The sequence below is a fragment of the Phalangium opilio genome, unplaced genomic scaffold, assembly GCF_054372755.1.
Source record: "Phalangium opilio isolate 3A_F unplaced genomic scaffold, DU_Popi_V2 ptg000009l_1, whole genome shotgun sequence".
Taxonomy (NCBI): domain Eukaryota; kingdom Metazoa; phylum Arthropoda; class Arachnida; order Opiliones; family Phalangiidae; genus Phalangium; species Phalangium opilio.
In genome coordinates this window covers 15,269,445-15,281,541 of record NW_028324146.1, presented here as the reverse complement: position 1 = coordinate 15,281,541, position 12,097 = coordinate 15,269,445, and the positions used below count along the sequence as shown (strand labels likewise).

Below are 12,097 nucleotides of genomic sequence, written 5' to 3'. Positions count from 1 at the left end.
CAATTGGTTTTCTCAAATGATGGTTATCACTGTACTGGAAATGCAAGCGAATGGAGCAAATGTACAAATGTAATAAAACTACCAAGAAGAAAGCCTTTCCAGATTCCAGATCACCTAAAAGAGGTATATGCATTCTTAAACAGCTACGAATACATAGAGCAAGACCGTTACATTCCTACAAACGCACCTACTCCAAGTACACCAGAAAATTTGCCATCAACCTCGGGTGTCAAGAGAAAGCCACAACCATTGGACGATACTAAAATAGTGTTGATTGGTAATCTCCATAGTTCCAAAGATTCTCTAAAGAAAAGCATAGCGAGATTAGGAGGCAATGTTGTCTCTCAAATTGACAAAACTACAGCTTGCGTTATAAGTACCAAGGAAGATGTTGAGAAAAATATCAAGGAAATTCGTGAAGCTAAGGAACACGATGTTCACGTTGTATCTGAGGACTTTTTAAGTGCTGTGGAATATGGAGGTTTACTTTCTACGATCCAACAATACCGCATAGCCAGTTGGGGTGGAAATCCTCAAGACAGAATTAATTCTTACGCTGCTGAAAAAAGACTCAAAAGTGCGGCTGTAGGAAATAGTGACTCAACATTCTCATCTGGAAAGAGCACGAAAGTTAAACTGACAGTGAAAGGCAGCGTAGCTGTTGACCCAGATTCAAATCTTGAAGCCAGCACACACGTGTTTCAAAACGAAGAAGGAGCTTTCAACGCTGTTCTCGGAAACGTCGTCGTTACTCAAGGATCTAATTCGTTTTACAAGCTTCAACTTCTAAAGTCAGACGAAGGAAAGGATTACTATGTGTTTCGGAGCTGGGGACGTGTTGGAACTACTATTGGTGATAACAAGACGGAACACTTTGTTACTAAGTATGAAGCTGTTGCCGAATTCAAAAGGCTTTTCGAAGAAAAAACAGGAACTCCGTGGGAGTTACGCCACACTGCCAAAAAGGTTCCTAATAAAATGTATCCACTTGACATTGACTATGGAACTTCAGAAAAACTGGTTGTAGGATCTGGATCTAAACTTCCCAACGCCATCCAAGAACTAATTCGCCTTATCTTTGACGTGGAGAAAATGAACAAGGCCGTGTGGGAGTTAGAAATTGATCTGAAGAAAATGCCACTAGGAAAACTTTCGAAGAACCAAATTGAAGAGGCGTATTCCGTTTTGACGGAACTCCTGGCTTTACTCGACGATGAACCCAACGAAAACAAGAAAGCCCAGCTAATAGCTTGCACCAATACATTCTTCACGCTAATACCTCATGATTTTGGAACCAAAAGGGTCCCTCTTTTGGATAATGTTGAGATAATAAAATCCAAGGTAGAAATGCCAAATTTCCTTCTTGAAGTGGAGATCGGTTACAAGTTAGTTGAAGAGGAAGGTGGAACGACCAAAGATCCAATAGATCAACATTATGAACAATTGAAAACTGAAATTGAAGTATTAGATAGAGATTCTGAAGAATTCGAGACATTATTAACATACGTAAACAACACGGGCGCTGATTTTCACAGTGATTGTGAACTTGAAGTCGATCAAATATTTAAAATTACTCGTCAGGGAGAACGCGAACGCTACCGAGAATTCCAAAAATTCCCTAATAGAAAGCTACTATGGCATGGTTCCAGAACCCCAAACTTAATGGGCATTTTGTCTCAAGGCCTTCGTATTGCTCCACCAGAAGCTCCTTCTAATGGTTACAACTTTGGAAAAGGAGTGTACTTTGCAGATACGGTACTACACATAGCCTTTTATTAAACTCTGTACCTCCGGTATCGTCTGCTACGGTATGCCTGCTTCTTCAGACTCTTGTTGTGTTTGCGATAATCGGTTTTATGGAAAACAAAAGTGTCATTTTTGCACTGGACTATGCAAGCGCCGTGTACATAAAGATTGTACCCCTAATTCATACTTTACCTGTACGGAATGCAAAGCCGCTACTCGCAAATCTAGAAGTCCGGCTCGGCGACATAGTAATAGCGCCATACCCCGCGATAAAGAGTTCAATGGGGCCATACCTGCGCCTAAACCACCTGCTAAGCTGGCTGAGGGCGATAAGGGTCTCATCTTAGAGGTGGTGCACGAAGCATTCGTCCATCTACTTAGCGTTGATAGCCTCACTAGGGAATCTGATTCGATACTGGACAAAATGATGAATAAATTGGATAGCAACGACACCATCCTACTTAAGATGCAAGCTACGTTATCAGAGTTCCAAGAACGTCTGGCTTCATTAGAAAATGAGAACGCTGGCCTTCGTCGAGAACTTGCCAGTCGCCAAATACCATTTCAAGCCCCGCTTGGGTCACGGGCTTCTAGGGACGAAGCTCAATCTTTTCCACCATTGGCTAACCGTCCTGGCGCTCTCAACCCATCTGCCTTGCCCTGGCCACAGGGTTCCATTCCTTCATTCTCTGGAGCATTACCCAAGGCTGTGCAAACAAAAACTGACATCAACTCCACTCGTCATGTTCCTGCATCTAAGCCTGTGGTCTCGGGTGTGTCTTTGACAAGCCGGATCAAGGCTGCACCACGTCGAGTGAAGGCGGTCAAGAAAGCACTCTTTGCCACTGGGTTGGATGTTGGGATCACGTCGAAAGAACTGCAAGATTTTTTGAGGGCTGATTCAGGTGTGCAGTCGGTGCAGTGCATAAGACTGCGTACTAAAAATCCGAATGCCCGTCATTCGTCATTCTACTTGACGTGTGATGATGAGTCTGACATACCAAAAATGAGGGATCCCAATATTTGGCCTGCGAACAGCTTTCTAACAGATTTCCATGGGGTACCGAGAGACGAGCACAAACATGTCTCGGAACTGCATGGTGAAATCTCAGACGCGGGTTCCCCTGCGGATTCTTCAAATGTCCAAGAATGAAAGAACTGACTATAGCTTATCAGAATGTGCGCGGTCTACGAACCAAGTCTAGTACCTTTTTAACTAACCTAATCGTTAATGATTTTGATATTGTTTGTTTAACAGAGACGTGGCTTAACCACTCTCATTTTAATTCGGATTATTTTCCAAATTCCTATACTATTTTTCGGGCGGATCGATCAGATCCGGATTCTGTCAATGTTAGGGGCGGGGGATCCCTCATTGCTATCAAGAAGTCCCTTGTTTTTCACCGTCGAAGTGACCTGGAAGGTGCCGAAGGGGGTGTGTTTGTCGAGTTTAAACTAAAAAATAATCTTCCGCTTCTTCTTGGCACTGGTTACTTTCGCCCCTCAGATGACGACGCTCAGTATCGGAAATTTAAGAATGTTTTGGTATCCTCGTTGGTAGATTATGACGGTGAAATTCTGATTCTGGGTGATTTTAATCTCCCCGGTATCAACTGGACTCTGGGTAGCAGTGTGGGATGCACTCACCAAACTAGAACTAAGGCTGCTCATGTTCTCGATGTTTGTTATGAATTTAATTTAAACCAAATTAACCCAGCTCCCACTTATGGTAATCTTCTGGACCTTTGTCTTACTAATGTACACGGCATTGATACTGTACCTCTCCTTGATCCATTTGTGGACATTGACAACTACCATCCGCCTTTCTATTTGCTTTGTCCATTTGACATTTGTAGGGTCTCCCCTAATTTACAACCAGTATATCAATTTAAAAAAGGTAACTATCACTTGCTATACTCAATTTTACGCGATTCAGATTGGTCGGTGGTTTTGGATTCGCAGGATGTTAATTTTTGTGTCCAGACATTAACGGAATATATAACGTCAGCTATGGATAGTTCGATCCCTAACAAGATTCCGCGTAATAATCGGGGCTTCCCCTTTTGGTATTCTTTGGACCTCCAAAAAAGCTATCAAGCGCAAAAAATATTATTTTAATAAGAAAAAGAGGTCGGGGTTAGCCTCCGACATAGCTAATTTTAGGCTGTCCCGTTCGTTGGTGAGAAGGCTTACAGTAAGGGACAAAGCTGCTATGGCAGTAAAATCTTGTCGAGACGCCTTGTCCCAACCCAAAAAATTTTGGAGTTTTATCAATGGTAATCTAAAAGACAGACACTCTGATATATTATTGAAAATTGGTAAGACAATCATTACTGATCCGGAGCAATTGGGGGAAACATTCATGGCGCATTTCTCAACAATTTCGACTGACAATACTGAAACTAGTTCAAAATACACTTTTGATACTTCTACCTTAGTTACAACGCCTCATAACTGTTTAAAACTAACTCAAGCGGACATATATGCTGCTATTAATCGTCTACCCAACAAACTCTCTACTGGTTTCGACAAAATTCCGTCGTTTGTTATCAAGGGCTGTGGGAATATATTGTTACCTATATTGGAGCATATATTTAATTTATCCTTCCGTACTCACTCATTCCCAACGCTTTGGAAAAAAGCTGTCATTGTCCCGGTTTACAAGTCTGGAAAATCCAGCGATGTCCGAAACTACCGTCCGATTTCCCTTCTTTGCGTTCTCGCTAAGGTATTTGATAGAGTAGTACACGTACATTTACAGCGTTGGTTTAGCTTGCTACCCAACGACTGTCAACATGGCTTTGTTCCGGGTAGGAGTGTGGAAACGAACCACGTTTCCTTTATGGATTACGTGGCTCCTGAGGTCGAGTGCCGGGGCCAGGTCGATGTTGTATACCTTGACCTGGCCAAGGCCTTCGACCGCGTCTCCCACTCTTACCTTCATGACAAGTTAGAGGCCCTTGGATTGGGGGGTGATATCTTGGAATGGATTGCTAGCTATCTGGCGAATCGAGTCAATGTCTTGAAATGCAATGGCATAATCACATCGAAAACATACGAAGTTAATTGTGGGGTTCCACAGGGATCATCTCTTGGACCCTTACTCTTTAATATGTATCTTTTCGATTTACAATTTTCGGTTTTACATTCCCGTATTCTTCAATTTGCTGATGACAATAAAGTTTTCAAAAGTATTAATTCTAAGTTAGACGGTAAATTACTTCAACTTTACCTTGACTCTATAGGAAGATGGTGCTCTCTTAACAAAATACCAGTAAATCCAACCAAATCCGTGCATGTCACATTTACAAGGCGAATTGCTAGAGAAATTTCCAACGACTATACCATTGAGGGCGCTCACATACCCCTTAAGTCCACTGTGAGAGATCTTGGCGTGATCTTTGACAGAGGACTTTATTTTACCGAGCAAGTACATAAATGCGTTGCTTTAAGTCGCCGTACTCTGGCTGTTTGCTTGAAGATGTGTAGGAAATTGCATTCCCTAGACCATTTCCGTCTTCTTTATCAAGCCCTAGTGAGATCACGGGTCCTGTATGGTGGCTTGGCCTGGGGTGGTTGTAGTATTATTATTATTGTTGATGAGGTGGGGCTCACGCCCTAGCACCGATGCCAAAGGCATATTGTGCAACCTCAAAATCAGGCCTTGAATAGGCCCGTAGCCGCAGCGTAGCGAAGAATTCGCTCCACCGTAAAAGAGGAGACCCGCGAGGGCTCCACAGTGTGTGAATCAAAATGTTCTAGTCTAAGCGAGGCGAAGAAGTCGCACTCGCAAAGTACGTGAGCGGATGTTTCTTCCTTCTCCTGGCACGACCTGCAGAGGGGGTCGTCAGCAAGACCCATCAGATGGAGGTGCCTATTTAGCCGACAGTGTCCGGTCAGAAGACCGGTGGCCAGCCTAATATCCCATCTGCTGAGCGAAATTAGGTCTCTAGCACGAGACCTGCAGGGACCATTGACTAACTGTTTTGTCTGTCTCTGGCCATCCATGTCATGCCAGAGCTGGTTTTGTATGACAGTCATCCTGTCATGCAGGCTCCGTTTGACATGCCCGTAGGGGATGGGGACGGCCGGCTCCGGCCCCAAGAGCTTGGCCTCCGCGCCCCTTTTCGCAAATCTATCGGCTTGCTCATTGCCATAATAACCGCTATGCCCTGGAACCCAGTACAACAGAACCCTGTTGCAGGACGCCAGTTGCGCTAGCAGATCAAGGCAGCTACGCACCAGTTGAGAGGTAATCTGACACTGGTCCAGCGCATTCAGGGCGGCCTGACTGTCAGAATAAATCCTCACAGTCCGTCCGTTATACCCTTTGTTAATGCAGTAGTCTGCGCAATAACAGATCGCGGCAATTTCCGCTTGGAACACACTAGCAAAGGTGCCCAGGCAAGCAGAAAAACCGACCCTTGTAGTTTGGCAGTAATAGCCGGCGCCAGCGCCGGAATCAGTCTTGGAACCATCGGTGAACCAAATAGTTTCACCCCCAGTGCCAAGAGGCAGCAGGTTAGTCCACTCGGCCCGACTGGGAAAGTGGATGCTGAATGGCTTAGTGAAATCAAAGCTGGTAACGGTTTTGTCAGAGCACATCGTTAACGACGGCTCAAGTGCAGCGTACTCCCGAAAGAGCTTCGTATGGCTGTAATCCCAAAGTCTTGGAACCCAACAGCCATTAATGTGGAGCCTGTAGGCCCCCATGACAGCCTCCTCCTCAATGAAAAGATGAAGAGGTAGCATGTCAAGAAGCACCTCCAGGGAAGCAGTTGGGGTCGATCTCATGGCCCCTGTAACACCAATGCAGGCAAGCCTTTGAAGCTTGCGCAGGGCAGCCTGCACCGTCTTCAGCCGGACCCTTGTCCACCAGACAAGTGCCCCGTGTGGTTGTAGTAGATATCTAAAGGTACTTCTTGAGAATGTGCAACGGAAGTTTATTGAATATTGCCATACTTATTTCATGAAAAAGGCTCCATATGATTACCATATTTTACTAGGGTATTTGGACATTCCTACTATAGCTCACATTCTCCTTATTAACGACGTTAAATTTCTACATAAATTAATTAATAATAGGATAACTCTTCCAGATTTGCTAGGACGGTTGGACTTTCTAGTCCCCAAGTCTGGAAGGTTTAGAAAAACATTTAGAGAATCTCTTAACCACTTAAATCCAATTAAAAGAATGCAAATTACAGTTAACAGTTTTGGCGAAAATTTTGATATATTTAATGTTAAATACAAGGAGCTGGATTAATAAGGTTTCTCTTGGTTTGTTTTTAATTTGTCTTCCATTTGATATTCTTAACAGTTAGGAAATGCAAATATGATATCATTACAACTGTGTATATTCTCGTGAACCTTCGTGGTTTTTTATATGCACAATAAATATTCATTCATTCATTCATTAATAAAGAGTTAAATTATAGGTTGCTAACTTCAAATATTTGATTCTTTTAGGTCTCTGAAAGTGCCAAATACTGTCACGCCAGTCGAGAGAACTACACCGGGTTGTTGCTCCTCTGCGAAGTAGCTTTAGGAAATATGCTTGAGCTACCTCATGTATGGGTAGGAAATTTTTTGAAACTCGACCAATTTTTTCCCTCTAGTGATGGAAGCGACATGAAATCCTCAAATTTGTTCACTAGTGCCAGGATCTACTACCAATGCTTGAGCTCTTCACTTCCAGTCTCATCTTACTTCTGCTGCAACTAAGACCCGTACATAACGTTTTGGTTTTTAAATACATCATTAACCAGAAAAGTAAACCAAATAGTCAAGCTGTGCTAACTTATTCAAACCTCTTTGTATGATTTAGAGATGGATCGAGGTCTACCGTGGCGTACCGAATATGCCAAAAGTGGCTGGTCATCATGCAAAAGCTGTAAAAGGCGCATAGATAAGGATGAGCTAAGAATGGCGGCAATTATTCAGGCGTCAAGTTTTGATAGAAAGGTAAAATATCAAAATTGAGCATCTGATGACGCGAGTTACATTAATTTCTTATTGTGGAAACAAGATTCCAAAGTGGTACCATTTTCGGTGCTTTTTCTCAAAAGTTTAAAGTGTCAACTGAGGCTGACATCTCACACTTTGAGGATTTACGTTGGAGAGATCAAGAGAAAATAAGGAGTGAAATTCCGAGTGGGTCTCAAGCAGCACCTGCTGCTTCAAGCAATACCCCATCTAAAGGAACGAAGAGAAAAAGCTCCTCCATTGAAATTCAAGACTTCTCAACTGAATATGCCAAAAGTAATCGGTCATCTTGTAAAGGTTGTGGAGAAACAATCGTAAAAGATCAAGCTCGCATTTCAAAACTTGACAGACAGAGTGCAAAAGCTAGACGATTTGGTCCACTACCAGCGTGGTATCACGTTGATTGGTTTGTACAAGCGAGAGAAACTCTGAAGTTTTTTGAAGATGGATCTAAAATACGAGGATTTAAGACACTCTGTGTTGAAGATCAAAAGGCCATCAAAGAAAAGATAAAGAAAATTGAAGTGACTCCACCAAATAAGATAAAGAAAGAGGAATTACTTGATCGGGGCGAGAAGAAAATTCTTGAGGAACAGTCTCAGTTAATTTATGAACATCGTGACGAGCTTGAAAAAAATATTAAAAAAAAGAAATGGTGGAACTATTAAAATATAACGACCAAAAAATTCCTTCAGGAAACAGCGAAATTCTAGATAGACTTTCCGATATCATGACGTTTGGATCTCTTGAACCTTGCACAGATAGTGACGGTGGACAATTGGTTTTCTCAAATGATGGTTATCACTGTACTGGAAATGCAAGCGAATGGAGCAAATGTACAAATGTAATAAAACTACCAAGAAGAAAGCCTTTCCAGATTCCAGATCACCTAAAAGAGGAATATGCATTCTTAAACAGCTACGAATACATAGAGCAAGACCGTTACATTCCTACAAACGCACCTACTCCAAGTACACCAGAAAATTTGCCATCAACCTCGGGTGTCAAGAGAAAGCCACAACCATTGGACGATACTAAAATAGTGTTGATTGGTAATCTCCATAGTTCCAAAGATTCTCTAAAGAAAAGCATAGCGAGATTAGGAGGCAATGTTGTCTCTCAAATTGACAAAACTACAGCTTGCGTTATAAGTACCAAGGAAGATGTTGAGAAAAATATCAAGGAAATTCGTGAAGCTAAGGAACACGATGTTCACGTTGTATCTGAGGACTTTTTAAGTGCTGTGGAATATGGAGGTTTAGTTTCTACGATACAACAATACCGCATAGCCAGTTGGGGTGGAAATCCTCAAGACAGAATTAATTCTTACGCTGCTGAAAAAAGACTCAAAAGTGCGGCTGTAGGAAATAGTGACTCAACATTCTCATCTGGAAAGAGCACGAAAGTTAAACTGACAGTGAAAGGCAGCGTAGCTGTTGACCCAGATTCAAATCTTGAAGCCAGCACACACGTGTTTCAAAACGAAGAAGGAGCTTTCAACGCTGTTCTCGGAAACGTCGTCGTTACTCAAGAATCTAATTCGTTTTACAAGCTTCAACTTCTAAAGTCAGACGAAGGAAAGGATTACTATGTGTTTCGGAGCTGGGGACGTGTTGGAACTACTATTGGTGATAACAAGACGGAACACTTTGTTACTAAGTATGAAGCTGTTGCCGAATTCAAAAGGCTTTTCGAAGAAAAAACAGGAACTCCGTGGGAGTTACGCCACACTGCCTCAAAGGATCCTAATAAAATGTATCCACTTGACATTGACTATGGAACTTCAGAAAAACTGGTTGTAGGATCTGGATCTAAACTTCCCAACGCCCGCCATCCAAGAACTAATTCGCCTTATCTTTGACGTGGAGAAAATGAACAAGGCCGTGTGGGAGTTAGAAATTGATCTGAAGAAAATGCGACTAGGAAAACTTTCGAAGAACCAAATTGAAGAGGCGTATTCCGTTTTGACGGAACTCCTGGCTTTACTCGACGATGAACCCAACGAAAACAAGAAAGCCCAGCTAATAGCTTGCACCAATACATTCTTCACGCTAATACCTCATGATTTTGGAACCAAAAGGGTCCCTCTTTTGGATAATGTTGAGATAATAAAATCCAAGGTAGAAATGCCAAATTTCCTTCTTGAAGTGGAGATCGGTTACAAGTTAGTTGAAGAGGAAGGTGGAACGACCAAAGATCCAATAGATCAACATTATGAACAATTGAAAACTGAAATTGAAGTATTAGATAGAGATTCTGAAGAATTCGAGACATTATTAACATAAGTAAACAACACGGGTGCTGATTTTCACAGTGATTGTGAACTTGAAGTCGATCAAATATTTAAAATTACTCGTCAGGGAGAACGCGAACGCTACCGAGAATTCCAAAAATTCCCTAATAGAAAGCTACTATGGCATGGTTCCAGAACCCCAAACTTAATGGGCATTTTGTCTCAAGGCCTTCGTATTGCTCCACCAGAAGCTCCTTCTAATGGTTACAACTTTGGAAAAGGAGTGTACTTTGCAGATACGGTACTACACATAGCCTTTTAATAAAGAGTTAAATTATAGGTTGCTAACTTCAAATATTTGTTTCTTTTAGGTCTCTGAAAGTGCCAAATACTGTCACGCCAGTCGAGAGAACAACACCGGGTTGTTGCTCCTCTGCGAAGTAGCTTTAGGAAATATGCTTGAGCTACCTCATGTATGGGTAGGAAATTTTTTGAAACTCGACCAATTTTTTCCCTCTAGTGATGGAAGCGACATGAAATCCTCAAATTTGTTCACTAGTGCCAGGATCTACTACCAATGCTTGAGCTCTTCACTTCCAGTCTCATCTTACTTCTGCTGCAACTAAGACCCGTACATAACGTTTTGGTTTTTAAATACATCATTAACCAGAAAAGTAAACCAAATAGTCAAGCTGTGCTAACTTATTCAAACCTCTTTGTATGATTTAGAGATGGATCGAGGTCTACCGTGGCGTACCGAATATGCCAAAAGTGGCTGGTCATCATGCAAAAGCTGTAAAAGGCGCATAGATAAGGATGAGCTAAGAATGGCGGCAATTATTCAGGCGTCAAGTTTTGATAGAAAGGTAAAATATCAAAATTGAGCATCTGATGACGCGAGTAACATTAATTTCTTATTGTGGAAACAAGATTCCAAAGTGGTACCATTTTCGGTGCTTTTTCTCAAAAGTTTAAAGTGTCAACTGAGGCTGACATCTCACACTTTGAGGATTTACGTTGGAGAGATCAAGAGAAAATAAGGAGTGAAATTCCGAGTGGGTCTCAAGCAGCACCTGCTGCTTCAAGCAATACCCCATCTAAAGGAACGAAGAGAAAAAGCTCCTCCATTGAAATTCAAGACTTCTCAACTGAATATGCCAAAAGTAATCGGTCATCTTGTAAAGGTTGTGGAGAAACAATCGTAAAAGATCAAGCTCGCATTTCAAAACTTGACAGACAGAGTGCAAAAGCTAGACGATTTGGTCCACTACCAGCGTGGTATCACGTTGATTGGTTTGTACAAGCGAGAGAAACTCTGAAGTTTTTTGAAGATGGATCTAAAATACGAGGATTTAAGACACTCTGTGTTGAAGATCAAAAGGCCATCAAAGAAAAGATAAAGAATATTGAGGTGACTCCACCAAATAAGATAAAGAAAGAGGAATTACTTGATCGGGGCGAGAAGAAAATTCTTGAGGAACAGTCTCAGTTAATTTATGAACATCGTGACGAGCTTGAAAAAAATATTAAAAAAAAGAAATGGTGGAACTATTAAAATATAACGACCAAAAAATTCCTTCAGGAAACAGCGAAATTCTAGATAGACTTTCCGATATCATGACGTTTGGATCTCTTGAACCTTGCACAGATAGTGACGGTGGACAATTGGTTTTCTCAAATGATGGTTATCACTGTACTGGAAATGCAAGCGAATGGAGCAAATGTACAAATGTAATAAAACTACCAAGAAGAAAGCCTTTCCAGATTCCAGATCACCTAAAAGAGGAATATGCATTCTTAAACAGCTACGAATACATAGAGCAAGACCGTTACATTCCTACAAACGCACCTACTCCAAGTACACCAGAAAATTTGCCATCAACCTCGGGTGTCAAGAGAAAGCCACAACCATTGGACGATACTAAAATAGTGTTGATTGGTAATCTCCATAGTTCCAAAGATTCTTTAAAGAAAAGCATAGCGAGATTAGGAGGCAATGTTGTCTCTCAAATTGACAAAACTACAGCTTGCGTTATAAGTACCAAGGAAGATGTTGAGAAAAATATCAAGGAAATTCGTGAAGCTAAGGAACACGATGTTCACGTTGTATCTGAGGACTTTTTAAGTGCTGTG

At 41.8% G+C, this 12,097-nt stretch overlaps 1 protein-coding gene across 1 annotated transcript; it reads left to right on the top strand.

The window, feature by feature from the left end:
- Positions 1-2,923: 2,923 nt before the first annotated feature.
- On the top strand, positions 2,924-6,894 carry LOC149716486 (uncharacterized). The gene is made up of 6 exons (XM_089844870.1): positions 2,924-2,945; positions 3,005-3,235; positions 3,308-3,711; positions 3,755-4,937; positions 4,992-5,125; positions 6,832-6,894. Exons 1-6 carry the CDS (start codon positions 2,924-2,926, stop codon positions 6,892-6,894), a joined length of 2,037 nt encoding a protein of 678 aa, XP_089700996.1.
- The last annotated feature ends 5,203 nt before the right edge of the window (positions 6,895-12,097 follow it).

What these genes read in the sequence shown, in the direction of transcription:
- LOC149716486 (XM_089844870.1), top strand. Translation starts at nt 2,924, where the DNA reads ATGTGCGCGGTCTACGAACCAA. An exon ending in TGACAATAAAGTTTTCAAAA is followed by an intron (nt 4,938 to 4,991) that starts GTATTAATTCTA and finishes TTGACTCTATAG; the next exon opens with GAAGATGGTGCTCTCTTAAC. An exon ending in ACATACCCCTTAAGTCCACT is followed by an intron (nt 5,126 to 6,831) that starts GTGAGAGATCTT and finishes AATTAATAATAG; the next exon opens with GATAACTCTTCCAGATTTGC.